The sequence below is a fragment of the Zonotrichia albicollis genome, chromosome 4 (genome assembly GCF_047830755.1).
Source record: "Zonotrichia albicollis isolate bZonAlb1 chromosome 4, bZonAlb1.hap1, whole genome shotgun sequence".
NCBI lineage: Eukaryota > Metazoa > Chordata > Aves > Passeriformes > Passerellidae > Zonotrichia > Zonotrichia albicollis.
This window is the reverse complement of record NC_133822.1, coordinates 34823721-34848127: the sequence shown is the minus strand read 5'-3', so window position 1 is coordinate 34848127 and position 24407 is coordinate 34823721. Positions and strand designations below refer to the sequence as shown.

General features: G+C 39.2%; 1 protein-coding gene across 9 annotated transcripts in view; it reads right to left on the bottom strand.

Annotated features, from left to right (window-relative positions):
• Window positions 1-24407, bottom strand: part of TNRC6B (trinucleotide repeat containing adaptor 6B) — a 128017-nt gene that overhangs the window by 65454 nt on the left and 38156 nt on the right. The window contains exon 1 of one of the 9 annotated variants that reach the window (XM_074539424.1): window positions 11588-11868. The exons of 7 other annotated variants lie outside the window; for them this stretch is intronic. Coding sequence is in view for 1 of the 2 variants with exons in the window: in XM_014268212.3 (XP_014123687.1) it covers window positions 11595-11599 (5 nt within the window). In the remaining variant the exon portion in view is untranslated. Of the gene's footprint in view, window positions 1-11587; window positions 11869-24407 lie in introns of those variants that run through there. One more of the 9 variants, XM_014268212.3, reaches the window with a different exon arrangement.

The following is a 24407-nucleotide window of genomic DNA, read 5'->3' as shown; positions in this document are numbered from 1 at the left end:
TTAAAGAAGAAATTTCTCTTGTAAACCAAGCCAGCTCCAGAATATCTCTATTCCAGAAAGGCTGCATTCTTTCCCAACATGGAAATTCTTGTCAGAAAATTTCTTCAACATACAAAAATTCTAAGATGACAGAAACTTGCAGACCACGTACAACATGGCTATGGATAATCATCCAGGCATGGCCACTCTCTTTTTCTGTTACAGAAGTGGGAAATTCTAAAGTAAGACGTAATCCAGAAAAGAATCCAGAATGCGGAAACTACTGAACTGCCACTTCAGAGATTACAGAAGAACATGACCACAACAGTACACAGAAAATAAAAATGTGAAGTTACAAGAGAAAAAGTGAGGTAAAAATTATAGTGATAAAAATGAAATTTTAGCATTTAACATATTTTTGAAGTACCAAGATTAAACTGATTTGTCTTGTTAAATTCTCCATCCAAGTAGTGTTTGCTACTTTTAGGTTACTTCTTGCCTTGCTGCATTACACAAGATTATTTTAAATCAAAACCAGACATTTCTCATGTTCAGTGATGTCAAAGAAATAAAAGCACAAAACTCACAGACTATAATCTTCAAAGAGTAACAGAAATTCTTTACTTCTGAGTGGTCAGAAGTGTGCACCCTTTTTCAGCATCAGTCCTAACAGAAACAGCTAAATCAGAAGAGCATTCAGCACACAGATCCACCTAAGTTCGGCATCTTTCCAGTGATGAATATAATTCTGACCTCTGCTGACAGAAGACCTGAAGACTCCCATCTTTAATTAACAACTACCCCTTCCTATCTAAATGTCACAAGTGTGCAACACAGCAGTTTCCTTTTTTTAGGCTCCAGACAAAAGCAGTGTATGATCATGACACAGATGTCAGATATTCACTGTTCCACAAAACACTGCATTCCTAATCTAGTCACTTAAACCTTCTCTCGATCCTCTTTGAGAAAGGTAGCTCTGCATAAAGGCAGGTCAACTCTTTGCTGCTATATAAAGTTGAAGGTCAAAATACGTAAGCTGATGTGGGAGACTATTTCCTGCTGAAAGAAAAGCCCTTTAAACACTAGAACCTCAAATCTAATTTGTCAGCTTATTGATGCTTCCATGCACACTGCCGGTGCAAAGCATCTTTCTGTGAAGCCACTCTTTTGGATAAATGGTTACTGCTACCTAGCAGAAAATTAGCATGACCTTATAGCAGAAGCAATACAGAATTCAGTCACTTATGTAAGCATTTCAAATTCCAAATTTTAGGTGAAAGACCAGACCTTCAGCTTTAATTAAATCTATCTGCTAAGCTGGAGGTGCCAACTGGACTTATGGTTATCAGTAACTGTGACCTACACTTGACTGACCTAAATGGGGAAGTGCACCAAGTAAGAGTCACCCAACTTTTTCTTATGCCCTTTCTAAAGAGTAGAAAAGAGAAAAAAAATACATTTGGCTTCACTGGAAACATTTTTAGTCAAACCAGCCCTTTATATGCTTCCACTTAACTAACATCTTTTAACGAGAGAGTGGGGGAAACTTTATTCAGCCACTGAAGCTATGCTACTTAAATTAAGGGGCAACACAGCTCATAATGAAACAAGCTCATCTGGGTCTCCCACTCACCACTGCAGAATCTAGCCCATAACACTGTTACTGGTGATGACTGGGTAGCAACCCCAAACTCAGCAACTCATCACTACAGGGCTACAGTATTTCTGGAAGACTGGCTGGAAAGAACTATACAGTTTACTTACAGTATATTACCAGCTGTAATAGGTGAATAAAGCAAGACCTGCCACAACAAAATCTACCTCTGAAGTGGTCCAGGCTTGTGCAACAAACCTGACAAACCCAGTTTAAATGTCTTCTGAAGCCACAGCTGAAGGCAAGTGGGACTTGTAAACACTCAAACAGCTGAAACCAAAAAGGAAACTCAAAGGGTTTTCCACAGGGCTTGGTTTGGAGCAAGTGGTTGTGTGGCAATTGGCTGCTCATTGGGTTTAAACCACGACAGTGCATAAAAAAAGAGGGTGAGTAAAAAAGCAGGCCACTTTAATACTCAAATTAATTATTCTGATTTTCATTAACTATCAATGAATTTTTTAGATGCATCTTTAAATTGCACACCACTCAAGAGTCAATTCTTTCCAAAGAATGAGGCACAGTCACATTGCATACACCCGGAGACATCAGTGCTTCAATTCCTCAGGAGTGAGGTATTCCACTATTAAGCTTTTGATGGACTGTTCTGATAGACTTTTACTGTTAAGCTTTTGACTTGGACTTCTTTTTAAAACTATTTAGCATTTTTGTTACTTTCAACAAACAAAATTAAACTTACTTCCTGATAAGCAAACAAAAACCACCTCAGTCTTTTGTTTTGTTCTGGGGTTTTTTTTGTATTGCTTGTATTCTCTGGCTGAGTTCCACATTCCTAATTTAGGAAAATAACCTTACTATACATATGCATAAAGCCTCAGTTAGCAAAACATAGCACATAGAATAGTACAAGTACCCCACGTAAAGAGAAAAATTCTACTTTGCTACTAGAGCTTGCTATTAATGACATTTTGCCTGGAAAAGAAGTCCCTTTAACTGTGAAATGGACTTTAAAATCCCTGTCAAGACTTTCAATAGCAAAGAAAAAGAATTCATAATGGTGATGTTCATTCTAGAATAATATTTTAGATCAAAGCCCTCTTCCTAAAGGGAGCTCCTGAAATAACCAGAGCTGCCCATACATTCAATAGAAGCTACTCCAAGCTTTTACTTCAGGAAGGAAGAAAATACCAGGCAGCAAACTTTCAGCAGGTTCTCACTTCTTTCATACTGCACTGAAAGATAACAATGTTTAAAGCCTCATTAAAAACTCCACAGTGTTAAATACAGAATGTGAATTTCAGTTTAATAAACAGTCAACTTCAGGCAGACCATCTCTGAACTAGGTTTTCACTTCTATTTTAAAACATCAAAGAAAATCAAATTTCAGGGCATTTTCTTTATGTCATTAGTATTTTTCAAGGTAGCACGCAGAGCAGTAGCTTTTAAGCCTGAATTCCTCTACACTCAGAAAAACCCCTTAGCCTGACCTCAAGGCACTGCACTAGGATTTGTCACAATTTGTGACCCAGCTATGTTAATCACGCTCCTTGGCAAGTGGAAACCCACAAGTGCTGAACCAACTTTTAACACCAAAGTTTCAGCTCTTGAATTTTGAGAAAGGCAGATTACACAATTCCATCTCTTTACCCACATTATGATTTCAGTTAAATCAGCTTTGTTCCCTTAAATCCACGAAGGGAAAAAAAAAAAAAGCACCATTCTATTCACAATTCAATACAGCTGTGTATGACTGGCTTCAGCCCCAGGCCACAAGCCAGGAACTTCTGAGTTCAAGTCTGGCTCTGCCTCTGCCTTTCTGTGTGGCCTCTGGATTTCTCTGCTGCTCCTCTAACGTCTGTACACTTACCTTACAGAAAGGCACTTGCTTCGTTTGTGCAGGCTTTTCCCAAACACAAAACTCGAACTGACTTTGAGAGCCATTTTTATTGTGTACTGAACACCAATGCCCTGCCAAGGAGTCTCTAGCTGTCAGTTGATACCTGGTGGTTTTTAACTGTAGTAACTGCCAACAAGCCCTTATTACACATATGCATACACACACCCCTGTCCGACACAAGCAAACAGAAAAATACGCAGTAAGCTGGAAAACAGACAATTATTTCAAAGTTTCTTAACAAACAACATGAAAAAATGAAATTGAGTTACATGCTATAATTCAACTTACAATGAAGAGCTATCTGCAACCTTGTTCTTTTTAATGCACTGATCCAGTGATGAAGCCTGTTTTTTAACAGCTTAGTAGGAAACAAACAGAGTAAGCAATGCTCAAGCTAAAATGATCACAGCAACTAATATTTAGAACATTACCTAAACAAGAGAAGAATGGCCTAAGAATGCAAAGGAGAAGAAGCGTTTAAGCTTAACCAAGTTATCTAACACTAGCTGAAGCATCATTTAAAAGGTAAGTTTTATCAAGAAAAAGATCAAGAGAAGTTACATAAATTTAAGCTGACCCTATACTTGGCAAGCCCGTGGTAGGAGAGTTTCACTTCACATCACCTGGACTGAAGCAAAACGTTACAGCCTTTTCTGAGTGTGAAACACACAAATACAGCTCATCACCTTTAAAACAGTCACCTTTAAATCCACATCTGAGAAACAGTCTTGTCCCCAAAACTTTATCAAGACAGGTTGAATTGCCAAAAATTAACTTGTTTGGTTTTCAATGGCCCAACTAGAGCAAGCTAGCTTAAAGAACTCTGCATACGAGGCGTTAGGGTACACTAAGCTGCAAAAGTCAATTTTAGACTCTCAAAGTTGAGCTTTTGTCTGCTTTTGCCTTTTTCATCTTGTTATACCTAAAATCTGGTAAAACCACACTTCCTACAGTTTTTTATGTCAGGATATATATTTTATTTATAGTAACTGACAAATGTAGAGCAAAACTATCTCCTAATATATAACATAGCAGAGTTAATTGGATGCAGAATAATGCGTTATTTCATGATAAAAACAGTCACTCAAGGACTTAATGAGAAGTCACCATTCCAGAACAGCTACCATGTAAGATGAGGTGGTTAAATGCAAATTCAGATAGCTTTTGCACAAGAAGACTAAACTGGTTTCAACAGCTGAAAAATTATCTGCATGTAAGGCTTAGGATTCTCCCATATCTATCTTCCCCTCTCTCAGCATTGCTTGGTCTGGTTGATTTGTATCAAGCAGATAATGTAAACAATACCTGCAAAAGAACAGAAATCTGGACTCTGTAACACAAGGCAATTTAATTTTAAATTCCTATTAATATTGCTACAACTGACTTCTGTAGCACCAGCTGGAACCTTCTTCTACACTAGGCTGAAAAAAGCTTTTGGGGTTTTACTTAAGGTTAACCAAGCATTTTAGAGGCAATTCGAACATAGCCCACATTTAGATTCCCACCAGTACACATGAACTTGTAAGGACACCCACAAAGAAAAACAGAGCTAGATATAAAATTACATATATATATATAACCTCAACAGGACATCCTCTATTTCCATGTGCCATATTTTTAACCATTTTCATGTGCATTATTTTGTATTTTTCTAATATTTATCATAGAAGACCCCTTGACTAAAACAGTGAGGTAATAACACTAATAGTACCCAAGTAAAATTAACAAAATAGGAAAGGTTTATTTATATAGTCTTAACTAGGATATAGAAGAAGTAATTTTTAAAAATTCACATGGGAATGAAACAATCTACTATTTTCTACTTCACAAGACAACTGGTGTTCAGTGTACATAGGAATAAGCTAGGAAAAAAACACATGCTAAGTTTTGGTACCCTCTGCCCTCTCTTCCCCTGCATATAGAAGGTCGCCATTTTCACTTTTATTGTCCTCAAATTCTCTCCAAGTAAGAAGCAGAACAGCCCGGAAAAAATCCAGCAGGAGCTACCAGATTAGGATTTCCAAGCATTATAATACCAAAATTCACTTGCATGTTGTGATTAAATCACCCTCCCTAGGAACCCTCAGCAAAAGGCTGAGCACAAACATGCTGTGTATTTCGCGGGTAAGTGATGTATCAGAATATTTCAGTTTCACTTTAGTTGATGAAGTTCCATTGCTAGCCAACCTCTTGCCAAAGAAAGCTATTTTGTAGTCAAGTATATCTAGAATACCAACACAGAATTAATGTGTTTCAAATCAGACCCTGAATCTGGCATGATTGCTTAAACAAAATTATATACAATTAAAAATATAAATACTAATACAGAAGCTGCAACAAGAGCGTGAACGCTGCTACATCAGCACCCTAATATTAAGTTGCAATGTCTTCTACTAACAATACTAAAATTCAGACCAGGGGAGAAAAAGTGGAAGAAAATACTGAAGACTTATTTTAAGGAAGGTTTAAGTGACCCAGGACACTGCATCCTGGAAAACTGGATAGCTCAGGCACAACCAAGTTCACAAACATACAATGAACCAGAATGACAACACATTCGTGTACATTTGCCACAGAGCACATGTAAAATGGGACAATTAAGCTCTACTATAATTAATGGTTAAGTGGCATTAACAGATTATACATTTAACCTTTCCTATTTTCATATAGGTCAACTAGCTCAAAAAACTCAGAATCTACAAAAGCTATTTTAAAAACCCCAATTCCAGCAGTTCCACTGCAGCTTAAGTTTTGCCATTTTCCTATGTACACAGAGGCTGTGCCCAACAGCCACTGAGATTACAAGTGGACAGCAGATTTATGACAATGTTATTCAGCAAATGCTGTGCTTAATAAGGGGAAAAGAACCCCACTGAGAATACCAGAAGTAATTTTCCTGCTGCTTTATTTTTTAAAGAAATACTTCTTCTCTGCTTCAGAAATTAAGGCAATATTCTGCTTTCATTCAAATCAATTCAGCTGCCATACTCAGACCTGTATTTCAGGAAGCCTTAACTCACCATCTGCTAAGCACACTGGGAAAGTTGAGCATGCTTCCCTTATAATTTTAACATGCACAGTGGGGTTTATTGTAGTTTTAAGGAAATAAAAAAGAATGGTCACCTTGATTTAAAAAATTCATGTCTTTCTGCTTTTTAGTTGCTGAAGTAACTATGCTGTTCAAAGCACACCCGACTATGATGGAGCTCTACATCAAAATGAGGCTCTTCTGACACAAATTAGACAACTACTTCTTTGTTTGCAGAGAATGTAGCTATAAAAATAAGCATTAAAAAGCTGAAGCAGTTTTTCACTGGACTACCTCCCTGTATTATTTCTTGCTGCTCTTATTGAAGCTACCTCAAAATTTGTTGATCTTCCCCACTGCTAAAATGTGGCCTCACGCATCCCATCCTAAGAGAAGAACTCCCCTGCTGGCATGAAATCAAACACAATTGTATCTTGATGCCTTGTTTCAGTTCTGCTGGAGTCAATTCCAAGGTCACATTTCATTTCTAAAAGTCTCAATTTAACACACATTTTTATTAATATAAACATGTTTTATACTTTTAAGCATTTTTTCACCTATCAGCGTCAAGGTATTTTTAGATGATTTTCTCTGTCTAAAATATACAAACATCCATTTAACTGAGTTCAGACACAAATGGTAGCACTGTAAGGAGCAGTAGTCAACTTTCACTCTTACTAACTATGGTTTTTCAACAGAACTGCCCTCACTATCTCCAGATGTATTAGCACACATTTTTCCATGGTGTTTAACCCATTTGGGTTTGTTCTCCCTTTAAAGTACATCTTGTGTTTTATTAATCTATCTTCTCTTAGGTATCTGAAAAAAATCAAAGGGCTGTATCATGTGTTGTTTTCCCACGTGACTAAACAGGCTAATTAAAAGTAGTCTTTAAAGTACAATATTTTAAATGAGAAGTCCTTCAATTTACTCAGGTTATAACACCCAAATATCACATGAACCAGTTCTTAAGATACAACTTCCCAGAAATTATTAGAAAATATACAATTGTAGTAACAGCAGGGCATTTAATCCCTACACTATAATGCCAGCATACTGTACGCAGACAGGAAAACAGCCTTTAAATTGACAATATCCATTAATCTTAGGAATTCCCTTCAGAAGTCTGTTGATGGCACCAAAAAAAAAAAAAAAAACCCAAAGAACCAGGGTTTCCATATATTATGCTGCTCCCAGAATATACATTCTGTCTCAGCAAAAAAAAAACAAACCCAAACCCACCAAAACAAAACAAAAGCCCAACCAAACAAAAGCAAAACACAAAACCCCCTGTTGTGTTCTTTAGTAGGAAGTCTATGTGTAAAGGAGAACTGAAGCAGTGACAAGTGCTGAATGTACAGCTCTGGATTGGAATTCACCACCAATACACAAAAGCACCACAAATACAAAAAGGCACCATTCCTCCTGTCTTCTAAAGAGCAATTATGGCACCATCACAACAACAAAACAAAAATATTCTCAATATATAGTATTTATCTCCATGATAGTTCCATATTTGCCTTCAATGCTGAAATGGCCAAAACCTGTTACCTTGACACCCAACTTCAAGCAACTTGTTTGGTCAATATTTGAAAAATGGCACATGCAATCACACCATGCAAGATTGCTAATGTTAGCATTACATTAGCAACTAAAGATTTCAGAAGAAATACATCTTTGTAATAATCTGACCTGAATTTTACATCATTAATTCTGGAGCAATAATGTTAGCCCAATATTTAAAGTTTAGCTACTTGACATCGAAGGTAACAAAACGAGAACCCTGATACTCACATCTGCTTCCCTCGACAGGAAATGAAATACAGGTCCTTGGAGCTGAACATCCTATGTATCTTATTTTCTTGCCTCAAATTTTGAGCTCTTTAAAGAGGAAATCAATACTTAACAAAGTGAAACAGCTCTTAGAAAGGCAATAGATGGTTTCCTCATCAATTAAAGCAAAAATCACTGAAACTTTTCCGTGATGAACTACTACCAGCTGAAGAGAGTACCAAGGGTGCAGCTTCCAAAAAATATTGTTCAAAATAAACTGTAAGTTAAAGGTCTCACCGTCCACCCTGTCCAAAAGGAATGTAGATCCATAATGACCAGAATTAAAGAACTCTGTTTCAAGATGCAAGACAAGTTTCTAAAGGGGTACTAGCAAACTTGTGGACAAAATTTCTCTTCCAGAAATACTGTATTTCTATGGATTTTTTTCCTCATAGATTTGACACTTTCTCCTCTACTAAGCCACCTATTAATAAGTAAGAAACAAAAATCTTAAAAAGGTTAAGTTCAGCTGAAATCAGCTGGCAAAGACTGCATGATCTAACAAAGTTTCTTTTTCTTCCTTCTCAGCAGGAGAGAGAGAGGCTAAAAGAAAAGCAACTGAAACTAAGCATACTGATCTTTCAGTCACTTGTTTTCCCTGAATTTTTTCCCATTAGAACTGCAGACTCCTGTATATTGAAGCTCAATGGTAATAAGGCTTTTCTTGTCAATTATTTCTCAAGAATCTCTTAGATGTAGTGCAGAAATCTCCAGGGGTTCTGCTGACTACAGACTTCACTGCAGCTTTCAACTTACTAAAACAGTCTGCTTTGGAAAGGGAGTGATTCCTGTAGATACCAACAATAATTGACATGCAAATGCAAACAGAAAAATTTAATAAAGCTTCTGAACTCAGCATCGTCACTGCAAACTGAACGAAGCAAAAAAACTTCCCCTGCCCCCATGCCTCTGTAAGCTTCAAACTGATCTAGAAATTGCAACTCAAGTCAGGTCTCTCAAATGTAAGCGTTTTGTTCCCGCTGTACTGCAGGAATGCACCGAATACAAACAGCGTTGTGAATTGCCCAGATTCACACTAAAATCCTACGGCTGCACAGACCGCACAGCACTCAACACAGCCCGCAGTGAGATCTGAGGGGTCAAACGCATATTTGTAACAGGAATTACTTTAATTGGTCCTTCCTATTCACAATTACTGTCTCACAAAGCTGCTCAAATGTTTGACAGACTCCTTATTGGAATGATTTCTATTATTCTCGATAGCTCCCTTTTGCATGACCCACAACAGCTTCTGTAGCTCGGAGCAGTAGCAGTGACTGGGAACCACCCTGTATTCCACCACCGTAACCATCAAGCTATTCGTGCAAACATCTACACATTCTGCAAGCGTGCAACGCAGGCAGTAAGGCACGAAGGCAAAAACCACACAGAAAAGGCAAATACTGTTCTGAAGTGCAGATTCTGAGAAGACTACATCCTACAATACTGCCACCTCAGGACACAACTTGGGTTTTCTTTACTTCCTCAGTTCAGCCATCCCATTCTACAGCAATTATCAAATAAATTGCAGTAACTGATGTTTCTGTCCAGTAAGCTCCAAATCTGAGACTACTTCTACTTTAGACTGCATTTGAACACAGTTCTAATGTCTAATTATTGTTCGTCTATCAACAGGTAGATTCAACATATTTTAGCTACATCCAGATCTCCACCGAGCCCAAGAAGGTTTTGAATAACAAAATCCATCAGGGTACATCATGTCAAAGACACTGCACGTTTTTAGAGCATTTCCTCAGATACCTGCCAGTAACATGAGGGTGGAATCTAGTAAGTTCATTAACCCTAAGCAAAGGTAATGTATTACTTCATGTATTAACTGAAGTAACACATGTATTAACTATTAAATGCTTAATGACCAAAATTACTAGCAAGAAACAGTATGTAAAATTTGAGCAGAGTTCTCTTTTATTAGCTTTCTCTAGCTTAAAATTAAAAAAAGAAAACTCCAAAGATACCACCTCCTAATTTCCACGAGAAACAACACACTGCAGAATAATTTTGAATATTTGCTAGCCAGTGCAGAAAAAAAAGTCCCAAGACTATAATGACAACAATCAGATACATTTTCAATAAGCTTATTGAAACCTGTCTCCTCCATTTGTGTTTAACTGTATGCATGTAAGGCCACAAAGAAATATAAAATACGAGCCATCTTGTAGGTTTACAAAGTTGATCTGCTAACCACAATCATTACACTAATACACTGCAATGTGGAGTACATTCACACGATTATTTGCAGAATTATCTACTGCTTACATGTTCAGCTACAAAAAAAATATCACAAAGCAACGCCTGTGAGGAAGGGGTGAAATATAATGTACACCACCACAGAAATTTTTTCATTTAACCCCACAGAAAGGAGCATTACATCACACTCTTACAATGCAGGAGGAGGGGCCTGTTCTCAAAAAGCAAGCTCCAGCTATTTCCCTTTAATTTTCTGCTCGGTTCTGGAGGGAGTTGCAAAAATAACTCGATTTAAATTTTTAGCAACACAGAAGGCTGGGGGGGGCGGGGGGGGAAGCGAGAAAGTAAGCGTAGGCAAAGGGCTGCTCTAAGGTGGAGATGAACGCTTGCTTCCCGTAGAACACGGCAGCCCGGCCGTGGCAGCATCCCGCACATTCCTGAGTACCTGGCGCACGGCGGACGCGCCGCCAGCCCGGCCGAGCCCGCGCGGAGCCCCGCGGCGGCAGCGCCGGGCCCGGCCGAGCCCCGGCCCCGCAGCGCTCCCCGCGCCGGAGCCGCCGTCCGTCCCTGCGCCCGCGGAAGGCACGGGCCCGGCCGGCCCCGCTCCGACCCAGCAGCAGAAAGAATGCGAGCTCGGTTTTATACATGCAAATTTTTGCAGCAGATTTAAGAGCTCCGGGTGCTGTGGGGAAGAAATGTCGCTTTAAAAAGCCTCTATTTAAATAAAACAAGATTTTCAGCACTATCTTGTACTTCGCCAGCTCGAAAAACACAAACGATCTTCTGTAATTTGCCTAGGTGTTTTAAATTACAAATATCTTCCAAATCCACACCGCACTCGTACGGAGAGCTCCTTCTAAAAAAACCCCAAAAAATCCACTAAAAAGTGCCGTACACGTACAAGCAGACAAGATCTGAAGCAAGTCTTTGTGCTAGAAAAGACACCTCTGCCAAGCCACGGATGTAAACGGTCAGCTCAGTCTCCGAAAAAAATCAACTGATAGGTAAAAACAATAAAACATAAACGTACCACTAACCTCATAAAGTGCAGCAGTGCTTAAATCCAGCGAGTTGAGGCATACAAGGTAGAAATGGAAATGAAAAAAAAAATCCAAAAATGGTTTTGTGTTTTTGCTTTTTTTGTTTAGTTTTTTTTTCTTTTTTGTAATTTTTTTTTTTGCTCTCTCTTTTTTTATTTCAAACGTTCAGAACCCAGCAGACGCTCCGTCGGCCATTTTGGCTGCGCTCCCTCGCTCTCTCCTCTCGCTCCCTCCCTCTCGCTCCCTCTTGCTCTCTCTAAAGGAAGCAGCTTTTTTGTGACCTTCAAATACGGGCGGCTCACGTGACCCCGCGCGCGCTGTCACTCACCGCCCGGGCCCGCCCCGCCCCCCGCCTTAAAGGGACAGCGCCCTGCCTGCACCGGGCCGGCCTCCCGCGCCGAGCCCCGCGCCAGAGGGGTACAGTGGGGAGCCCCGAGGGTACGGAGGGCGGCCCAGATGGAGCTGCTCTCTTTAAAACCGGCTAAAAAGACAGCACCCAATTACGTTAACTCTACATTAGGGCTGCAGAGCCGACAAGCGGCGGATGGTGAATATTAAGTCCCTCCAGCCACACGCGCTGCTCTGCGGTGCACCGGGAACACCGACCCCAGCGCTCGCCTGCAGGAACCCCCGTGTTAAGCACAACGCCCTCCTGACTCAAGGACCGGAGGTTCATGCTCAGACCAAAGTTAATCCAGGCTGTAAGCGGACTGCCCACGCCACACGCACGCATAAACCCGAGATCAAGGTCCAGCCACGGGAACACCCGCAGGACAGCAGAGCAAACTCGGTCTCTGCCGGCTTGAAGTCTCAGGCTGCAACTCAGCCATTAGGCAGACACTCCACAGCCTCTTCCCAAAAATTGCCATAGATAACTGCTCTAACAGCGGCTGAAACAGAGAAGCCCAGCATCTTGTAACATTAAAAAAAAAAATCTGCGGGATCTTTCCAGATGTTACTGTGCAGGAACAGTAAAGAATACCGCTCAGCAAAAGGATATGGTGACACTGGTACGATCCTGCTGTGAGGAGACCTGCTCCTGAGTCAGCCCAGCACAGGTAGGAAATGCTGGAGCTGACTTTGTGATGGAGCCATGCCTGGGGAGGGAGCTGACAGCTCGCTTGGGAAGCTCTTGGGAGCACCCTCAGCATCGAACCCTTAAAATATACAAGTTTTTAATTCTGTACAGTTATGCACCGTAACGATGTAGAACGTAAAAAAGCCAGAAACACACCTGAACACCAGGAGAACCTGTAACATGTATACCTTGGTACAGACTTTGTGTCTCCGTGTGTGCAAATTGCTTTAAATACGCTACAGCAAGTGAAGTATGAATACTGCCATCTCAGACCTACAGTTACACTGCTGCTGTGCTTACACTAACTTAATCATTCTGTGTAAAATTAGCCAAAGATTAAGTGCTGCTAAATCCTTTAGACATAAAACCACTGATAAGTGTGAGGCAAAGTCAGGCAAGCAGGTCCACTCTGAACCTCGTGATTTAATGGGTCTCCCTTACCCTTTGCACTCTTACTTTTTTTTGTTTGTGTTCCCAGTCCCTGCACGAATTTCTTCAAATTGATTATGATATGATTTTCCTTGCTAGGCTTCATCCAGCTAGAAAGCAATATTCTGAGCTGGAGGGAAAAAATCCAACTCCTGATCCTGCACAAGCCACCCTAAGAATCACACCATGTGCCTGAGAGCTTTATCCAAATACATCTTGGATAAAACACAGACGTGGTGCTTTTGCCAATACCTTTGACAGGAATTCTTTAAGCATCTAAATCACCCATTCATGTCAATATCATGGAATGAAACTAACTTGGAGATCCATGTGAGGGCACTCCAAAGGAATTAATTTGAGGGGGGGCAGAAGCTGCACATCTTATGAATGAGAATAAAAATTATTAGTATGTATTATTATTGAACATAAGCCATTGGCCTCTGCAGGAGGCCATGCAAGGCTACTGTGGCTCTGGTTCTGAGGTCTTTTGCTCCAAGCCTCATAATAAGGTACAGAAACTCAAACGGGGATTCTGCCACTGACAGGATTCCTTCGACAGGACTGCAGCCAGCACTGTGACCATCTGTCTCTGCAGGCTCAACAAACTCTGGCAATAGCTAACGTCAGATGCATTCTGGGGTACTCAATGAAATAGAAGCAGCTGGATATAACTGCTCAGGTTGCTCTGCCTAAACCAGAGCAGAGAATTGCCCTGCTGGATGTAGCAGACTCGAGTGTTTTGTGGCTGCTCTAATCCAAACATAGCAATTTAGGAAATGGTGAGAACTCAGGGAACATCTTATTTGTGGCAAAACCCAAAGAGAACACCACAATCACTCTAAATTCCTAATGACAAAATCCAAACCAACTGCTAGGCATCCCATTCACACAGTTTCATAAAAGCAAATGTAAATTCACGTCTATGAAACAGCTATCCCCTCCTGAAAAAAATACATCAAGTACTGCAGCTACATGTTCTATGCATGTTCACACTGAGTAAGACAGTATGCATTAAGCTACAGACAATTTTATTTCTTCTCAAAAGCCAAATTGTTTTACTGAGACCTATAAATCCTCTTAACGTCACTAGGGTTTGCCAGCTCTCCATTCTGAAGTCCTGGAAGCCTTTACTTTAAGGAGCTGATAATACTGTGATGACTTTCACAAGCAAGCACTCACTTGAGTTGCTATGTGTCCAAGTTGAAATAACTGCTATAAAATTTCACCTTGCCAATGTTCTATTGACAAAGCTTTTTAATCAGAAAGTAAGCAAATTATTAGTGAACCAAAAATATTTAGAGAAGCTAGTATGGGTAAATCTTGAATAACTGTATCTTTAATTAAAATTTTTCCACTAAACTACCATTTCAAAGGTATCAATTCTTTACTTATTCTTGTTGGCATATCGATTAAGATGGCTAACAAAAAGGTTTTGGGTTTTCATTTGATTTGGGAGGTTTGTTGAGTTTTATTTGTCTGTTCTGCATCACAGTAGTTCAGAAAACAATGGAGTAGAGCATAAATATACACACAGCATATCCAAAACCTGCACCTTCCTTTTCAGAGGGCAATTGCATTTCAAAAACCTAACCATTAATTATTCTGATGCCAACAGGCTGTTAATAGCCAGTGTTAATAGGTTATAGCCTTGTTATGTGCTACTAACTTATCTGATTACAAACAGTTCATTTCTAAGCTCCTTCCATCTGAGGATCATAAAGCACTTTAAAATCTTTAATGAAGCCTCACAGTGCTCCTATGAGGACAGTATCCAGTATGAGCAGACATATACATGCACATTAAGAGAGATGCTTACAATCATGGATTCCCTGCACTAGCATCTCAACTGAGACAGGAGAGGAATAGGTTTTTCAATTCATATTAAGCCATATTGTGATTCTAGTAAGAACTCATTCTTTTTGATGACCTATCAATAAGAATCAAGCAATTAGGTTTCAATATTATGTACACAGACATGCTCCAGTGTCCACTGGAACTGAGGCATCCACACCCTCCAGCTGTTGAAAAGCAGACCTGGTCTGTCTGACCTGTAGCTCTTTACTCAGATTTAAAAGGATCTGAGTTCATCCCAGTCCATATGCAAAGCTCCCTCTTTCATGAGCTAGCATTTTGTTTGGGCTCAAAGTCCTACAGTTTGATGTCGTATCTTACTTTGAAGGCTGCACTCTCATCGTCCCAACACTGGACCTCACCCACCGGGCTTTCTATACTGCCTATACACCCATGGCAATAAATAGAAGACTTGTTTTTTTCCCCAGAAAGTTCTTCATAGCTGATACTATGACAGTGGAAAAGTCAATTAATCTTCCTCCTAACACAGCTCCGCAGCGAAACCTCAAATATTAACAAGTTTCTCATAGCATGAATGCCTTGTCACCAGCTGTCCGTTCCACTGCTGTTGAAGTTTGACTCCTCAAATATGAAGGAAAAAAGGCAGATTTTCCTGCCAAAGTGAACTGAAGCCTATGTGCCCTCTACCCTACTGCAGCTCATCGGTTTGATTTCTCCAGATCTCCCTCTCCCAACCCCAGAAGTGGGGTGCAGCAAGAGATGCAAGATAATTGGAGGCAGATTACAGATTACTCACCAGCTCCCCAGCCAGTCCCCAGCAGTCCAACTGCTCGGAATTACAATCCCACCAAGCATAACTCTTCAAGCTAAAAGGGATCAGAAAAGTGCCTGCCTTTCCTGAGATCAGGCTAAAAGCATAACTCAGGGTAGGGACATGTATGCAAGGACTATGTTTCATAGTTTCACAATTTCTATTAATAAAAAGCAAGCAGAGAACCCTATAAATTAAGAAACAGAATTATAAGTCTTAACTTTTCGTTGTGTGCTCCTAAAACCACCATATGGTTTATTTCAAGGGAAACAATATTTTTTCTATTAAAAACAGTCTCAGTCCTGAATAATGGATGGTTCAGATCACTTTTAAATTATTTTCTCTAATTAGACATAGATGCTGGGGCCCAACACTTGTAAAAATTGAAGATGATAGCTAATTCTGGTTGTACCAACATACTTTTTTTCAGTCTTCACAGCAATTTCACCTAAGCCATTGTGCAAGAGTGATCACCTCGCCTTGAGGAGTGCTAAACTGTCAAGTGTTCAAACATTTTTCAAGGACAAAACACTCACCGTAAGGAAAACTAGGGGTTTTTTGGGGGTCCTACCCTTCCACACTTAGTAAATAGTGAGATATTTTATGCTGCAAAATTGTGAAAACCAAGCTGGCAGTGGTTTTTAATGATAGCAATCTAAAGTATAATGTAAATAGTTTCTTCAGAGAAAAATACCATTACTAAAAGCATCCAACAAAGGAAAAGCTTGTTTGGTTTCTGAAAAGGTTACAGAAGCTTTTGCATCCCTTACACAAAGGCACCTATCAACACATTTTAGGGTTTATTATTACTATTATTATTCAAAACTTATATTGCAACACTGCTTTGGAGTCATACTAAACTCAGACCTCATTCATGTTTTACCAGGAACAAAAGAAAGAATACAAGGTCTGAAAACTTCAGTTTAAGAATGACACATGACTTCAAGCCCCAGCCAAGTTCTAACCCTATACATTAATGAAGTACTCAGGGAAAGATAATGAGTCAGAAGGAAAACTTTATTCACCAAATTTTGCAAACACTCGTTTTTCCACCTAATTTTTCCTCAATCTGCTGCAATACTTTCCCTCACTGTTCAGCCTATAAATAATCTACCACTAAGCCTCCACTTCTTCAATTTCCCAAATGTCCTTTCCAGACTGCAGTAAGAGAAAGCTTTCAATCTGCCTTTTCACAAAGTTGTTGGGTGAACAACAGAACTGAAAGCTCATTTCCTACGAATCTCTGTCACACATCACTGCACCTCTACTTTCCACACTAATCCCAGCTTCCTGTACAGCCAGTTCTCCTTTGATGCCAAGGTTCTAACAGCATATTGAGCTCTATGCAGAGCTCTTCCCATAAATTGTTTTCACCTCTTTCAGTGTTTGGGCAAAAACTAGCATATACTGCAGCCAATCCCAAAACACACACATGATTAGCTGTTAGAAGACATAAGCAGAACAGATAATTATTTGTCTTGTCATGAAACCCTTCTGTTAGTGGAGAAATCAATTTTGGTCTCTTCTCTAGGAAGCTACAGAAGTTTATTATATGGATAATTATATTATAGTTTCTTGCTTCTCTGCCTCACTTGACCAGAACTGGACAACAGACTCCAAACTTATTTGGGAAAGATAAAAACATGAAAAGCCATTGCATGAGATTTAACTACTGTAGGAACTGAAAGAATTGACCCCCAAGATCATCTCCTGCAAATGATTATCTACATCTAAATGCTGATCAAGTCTTTATATCCATATCCTTGGACATAAAAGAAGTACTTTCCAGTGACATCACATGCAACGAAATTTATGTAGATTAATATTCTTAGAATTTCTTTAACCTGCTCATTATCAACCCAGAGGCATCTTGATTTTGAAGGCTATAGTCCTATCCTAACAGGTTCCTAAAATCCTATAAACTGCCAAAATATCAGTGAAACGGGAGACAGTTATCTGTTTAATGCAATTATATGAATGAGAGTGAAAAGAGAATCACAGAATGTTTGTATTGGTTCATATCCCAAATACGGTTTTGCTCAGAAAGGTCCCTTAAAGATCCTCTGGCTCTGCTGTGGGCAGGGACACCTTCCACCAGAGCAGACTGCTCACAGCCCCAGCCAGCCCAGCCTCAAACACTTCCATACACCTTTCAAATAAACAGACATTCACAGAAATGGTATAGTATGCCATCCTAGCCATAGATACAGCGAGTGTTGCTTTCTAATTGTTATTTACAGCATGCAAATAACCATGCCAGTTACATGACTGATCCAACTGACTTTCCATCAACCATCGCTGTTACTACAAATTTCAAAAGAAATAATAATTTCGTTTATTAAAGCCTTCCTTCACCCTGTTTAACCCTTGGAGCTTTACAAATTTTAAAATAACAGCGAGTTTTTTCATCTGACCAGGTTAGAATATTTAAGAAAAAACTTCTTTCATGTCTACAAGAAAAAACTTCTTACATGTCTACTTTACCACAACAGAACCCCCTTCTTTATATGGTGCCTTTAGACATGCTGCTGAACTTTACTAAAAGTAGATTTCTTACAAATACTTTTAGGATATCTCAGAAAAGACAAGGAAGATTTTTGGACTGAAAGTCTTATTCTAGCTCAATCTTTTTTTTTTCCTAGCTTAAAAGAGGCTGTGCTGTGCTTAGTGGTTTTTATTGTTTTGGGGTTTTTTTTTAATTTTATTTTTAGTGAGATAGCCCACTATCTTGCTACAAATTTTTCTAACTTGTCTTTAGTTTTAGCATGGGGAGTTCAATCACTGGGCCGGAAACCTCTCGAGCAAAGGAATTTCTGGCATCTTGGTTGAAGCTGGCACCAACCCATTTTCCTTTGTTCTCATTAAAGGAACCATAATATGCTAAGTTAAATAATAATAATAAAAGCAAGCCAGACCAAAACAAAACACCCAAAGTAAAAGCAGAATATGAAAAGAATGTATTTTGAGTGGATTACTGTAAGAAAGGATTTCCCTAATTTGACTTTTTTTAATAAAGCACTATTTATTGCTGCAAAAATCTGTAAATGGATCTTTCCAAGTGACTTGAACATCTTCCCTGAGTAATTTGCCTTCATATACAGTCCTTCAGTTTGAAATGTCAGGAAAGGAACAGCTGGCTATCCATGCAGAAAATTCTACAAGCTGTAACTGTCACAAATATTCAAATGCATGCAGTAACCCAAAAACCAGTATGACTCCCAAATATGAACAACTTTGATTTACGGCAAAGAGTCCAGCAAATTCAATCTATTTAGGTAGGAGAAAAAGAAATCATAGCAGCTCTCCAGATCACAGCATGCCAGAGGAGCAATGCAGCTTAAGACCTGCAAAATATCTCTGGAAACAAGTTTTTAATTCATACCATGTTTACCACACAGTACAATATTTTTAGTCATACACAGTAAGTAATATCTTTGCCATGGAAATAAAGAGCTTGCTTTTTTTCCTTACCTCCTTTTCTTTAACCAATAATGGTCATTTCATCAAGGCATCTGCATCTTAAAACTGTGACCATTTACCTGTCTCTACTTTCACCTCTGGTATATCTAAGTCACAGTACATAGTCATCAAAATTTCTATTTTTTCCACACAAACAAAAAGACATCACAAACTCATTTACATAACATAAAAGCAGTAGTGCTTTTTTCCCCTTTCCTTCCTTCATCTCCTTGAAAGGAAGAGTCAACCATTCAACCATTGTGGGTATACACACAAAAAATACCAAAAAATTGATCTTTTTTTTTTTTTTGAGAGAATGAAGCAGACAAAAAAGCAGCGAGCATCTTAAATTTGATGCAAAAAGGGAAAAAAATTTTAGGACTGTAATTCATACACATTTATGATGCCACTGACTTGTGCTAGCAGTCCAAAACCTAAATCCTTAGCAAATCAGAATTAGTGGCACTAACTTGGCGTAGGTACTACAGAAATTAATCTAAACTGTATTTTTACATTAAGAATATAGACAAAATGCTAATTTAGACAGGACTTAAAATTATTAAAAGCCCATATAGAATCATATTTAGGTTGGAAAAGACCTTCAAGACCATCAAGTCTAACTATCAACCAGCGCTGCCAAGTCTACCACTACATCTTAGATGATTTTTGCTTGCTATTCTTGAAGTCTGTCAGCTGACTCCCATGGTAGGTGTCATCCAAGAGCTGCCATCTAAATAGCAACAAAATGCTGAAAAGACAGCAATGTTCAGCCATCCATATGAATGATACATTGGAGGGCAGTTATCCCAGCAGCTCCTGAGGAAGTTGGCAACTTTGGGAGAGAGAAAAAAGGAACAGCCACTAACCAAACAGACCTAAAAGCCCCCAACTCCTTGGACAAGGAACTCCAGATGTCAACAGAGTGTCCAGCAGACTCTCCATGAATTTTTCCAGGAATTCCTGGAAAGGGACTAGAGGACAGGAGTAGGTGGAGAAGTGGGTGGTGGTGTCTGGAATACAGAGGCTTTGGGATTTTAGGAATTTGATCAGTATGCAAATACTCTCCCCTTCAAAGTACAGTAAGCTCTGTAAGACAGCAGCAAATCAGGATATCCTCCATTCCACTAGCAAACACAATTACTACTAACTGGAATAACTAGAGATAACAATCAAAGCATCAAGGATACGTGACACTATGGGTATTTTGCAGTATATCATACTTACAAAATCAAGCAATCTAGAATGGAAAATATATTTTCACTAAGGCAAGTGTGAAGCAGTCTCTTGATCAGATCAGACTGCAAATTCAGAAGCAGGCTCTGTGCACTTCCTAACAGGACAAATGCAGATCTTGGGGCGTGGGGAGAGCCCAAACAAACTAGCCTGTTTCTCACCACAAGACATCTGGAAGAGAGCAGCATAAAATCCTCAGCAAAGAAGTGTCAAAGCATTCCCACTTAGAATGTACACTGCCCAAAATATTTTCCTCTCTCAATATTCCAGCAGTGGTGTAGACTAAACACATAGTGATAACAAGTGGGAACTTCACTTCCAAAGTTGACATTTTCTGCGTGACTTCCTTTTTTTTCCTTAACGGTCCCTCATCTGGCTTCCGTTTCTTTCCACATATTAAGAAAATCCTTGCAAAACAGCAGTACACGAAGCTGTAGGTTAGCTGAGGTGTATGAAAGGACTGTATTTGTTCATGATTTTAAAGGAAAAAAAGAAAAGGTAAAATCACTGAGGGCATGAAATGTGGAGTCTTAAAAATAATGAAATGACAACTGAAAGCCTTTTCAAGTCTAACTTTCAGAAGCAAATGCCTAATTTTAAAATATTTTTGCTTAGAATACTCAGACAAGAGTCTTCCTGTGGGTAATACTTATAATTTTAAGTACAAAAACTTCAAAACATTTAATTATAACACTGAACTAGTAAAATATGGAAGAAAATGAAGCTTTTGCCATTTTAAAGTGCTTGTGTATAAATTCTGCATATTGTTCAGAAGTACTACATTGTAAAGGTGCAAGTCAGCTTTTGTAACTTTTTTGACATACAAGTCACAGCTAAAACACAGCTGCCTCTACAGATACAGATTTCACTCCTGTCTCATTCATTTCTACCCACTCAATTGCAAAACAAAGGACAATTCTTTTCTCTATGCCTCAGGGCCCATTAAACAGGTAAACTTGCCTTCAAATGCAAACTTGTCCTGTCACTCACTCTACTGTATGGACTAAAAACATCTGTATAGCAGGAAGGTGATGAAAATATTCCTTAATCCTTAGCTGGACCAGTTTTCATCTGGTTTTCATTTAATGGTCTCACACCCTTAAATACTCTATCAAATCTCTAAGGGTATAAAAGAAAGAAGTTAGAACTCCCCTACTGACATGCCAGTATCAGAGCAAGCCTGAGTTACCACTGGCTCTGCCACACACAAACAGAACTGCAGCAGCCTGTGACAGAGAGGTTTGCCATGGCCAACACAGACATCCCACATCTCCCTGTGGGGACTGGTTAGGATCCCAGGCAGAGGACTTAAATGTTTGGGGACATTTCTCTAATGGGCTAGTTATTCTACACACAGAGGATAATCAGCAATATAAAGACAGCTACGTCTTTACATAATTCTTTAATGTAAATCAAGAAATAATGAATTGCCATTAACGTCACAGAACGTGGGTTGATACGCAAATTTAGGTACCTCAAAACTAAGTTGATAGTCTGAATTAGGATTTGGATACTACTTGGAAAATCAGAGCATGAATCTTCTGACAAAAACCAACCTCTGCTGAGGTCAGTATTGCCAGTAAATTTAAAAAGTGTAATGGCACTCAAGGCAAGCATCAATATCTTCTGTAATATTGAATGTCCTTAAAACATCAAACAAATCCCCTGTTACACAAGCTTTTAGCTAACTGTTTACACTTGGTAAGAACAATGTTTTATCCCAAAGGAACAGAAGCTATGCTAGGGACCTTTGTGGAATTTCAACTGTTCAAAAGAACACTGCAGCAGTTCATAACAATGTCTATCATTCTCACCAACCAAACCAGACAACTTCAGGATATACCACTGCAGCCATTTTATAGTTTGCAGCAACACCATGGAAGAGTAAGGCTGGTTCTTTTGTGCCACTGAAGCAGTGATGTTTACATGTGCCCCTGACATAGCAGGCTGCTGAAAACAAAGACTGGCCTGTAAACTGGCTTCTTGATTTCACTTAGTTTTCCCACAGCAAAACTAAGCCAGGGGGAGGGGGGAGCTATTCTGCTGTATAAGTGAACACAGGGGTAAGTTTTAATGAAGGCTGGGCCACGTTCAGATACACACATTCAAAGATGAAAGGCAATGATCATAAATTCTTACTGAATATTAGGGAATTTTCTTCACTGTGAGGGTGATTAATATTGTAACAGACTGTCCAGAAAAGCTCTGGAATAAACCTGAGAAGCTTGATACAACTCAGAAGTTAAATCTAACCTTCAAATTGGCCCCTCCATCCCATCCCCCCTCTTTGGACACAGTACTGGACAAGATGACTTTTGGAGTCTGTAATTCCTGTTTCCAGGTTAGGCCAATTTAGCTACTATTTTCTTTTAACTGTAGTGTCACACAAACCTATGAAGACATTGAACCTTCCTGCTGAAATGTCAAAGAAAAATAAGATACTATTACCAAATGTTAAACAATTTTGTGATGCTTGGTGGTTCCAATCTCATTCAGGTATTACTGCAATTTTGGAGGGTTTCATTAAAAACCCTTGCCTCAGAATCAGTACATTAAACTATCAAGCCAGGGAAAAGCCTATTCAGTAGGTTTAACCAATGACACTTTCTAAACTACATTAATTATCTTGTTTTGATACCTTTCTTACAATGTGAATCACTTCCAGATGTACAAATAGCCAAGACAGCTGAAGAATTCTCTCTCCCATTACTACAAAACAGCAGGTAAGGAATAGCCAGCTGAGGCACTTCAAACAGCAGTAGCAGCCTGGCTCACTGTCCTACTAAATCTGAGTATGAACTTGGCTCACTTTTTGTCAGTACAGCTACTGTCAAACAGACCTCTCCATGTGCCAGTTAGGAAGAGTAAAGCATTTACATTTATCTTATAAAAAGGAGTAGTTTTTCATTACCCAGTCCCTTTCACTCATTAGGGTGCATACATTTCTGGTTGTGACAGCAGGTGGTAATTTATTAGCACAAGCAGAGTTACTAATTAATGCTGCTAGAGCTAGGAGCAGAACCTCAATTTAAGGACTTCAGCAGAATTCTTCTTCCTGCCCCATGCTCATCAACATAAGTTTGACTGTTTTGGAAAGATGCTTCTGGATCCCATTTGCCTCTTAATCTTTGCTCCAGCAGTAGCAAAGTAAAAGCTCTATTACAACTGATAAGGGCACTACAGGCTGCTGCCATCTAAAATGTAAGTATTTTGTGGGGGGAGATAATATTTACTCCCTAAGCATGCCAGCTCAGGTCAACCTCTTTGTAATGGATGAAAATATGAGAGAATATATCTAAGAAAATGTTCACCTGTAATTAAACATAATGACAACTTTCTTCATTGAGAAGGAAGGAAGGAAATGGGTTTCTTCCCAAACATATTAGCCACATAAGAAAATTATATGACCAAGCATAACACACAGTTATATCCCATGCCAGACAGCTAAGAAGGGAGAAGGTTACAGAGTACATAAAAACTGGGAAGTAACAATTTATCAGGGAGTCACTGGCCCTCAGCCAGAGCAGGAGCATGGCGTGAGATGGCCAGGATCCACTCCAGCAGCCCCAGCAGGCTCACTTCTTCTAAGTTCAGCTTTTTGCATAAATCACTTGGCTGTTGCACAACCATGACACCTTTGTGACACATGCACTGCACATAAACTGCAAATCTTTCATAGGACTGAGATGATGGTGGCCATTCCATTTCTCACTTGTACTAAGGATTTTGAATAGGTAACTTCCTCATAATTAGTTTCAACTGAAATAAATTCTATCCATATTGTAAAAGATCAGTTGAAGATTTCTGAAGCCCTTGTATACAGTTTAACCAGGTAATTCCTTCCCATAAAGGTGACTGGTATCAGAAGACAACACTTCTCAGGTATCACCTACAGTTCAATTAAAAATCTTAAAATGCTGTAACTTCAGCATCTGTCCAAAAGAACTGTCCAGTACAGCAGAGAAAAGGCTCACAACATTGCAGCAGG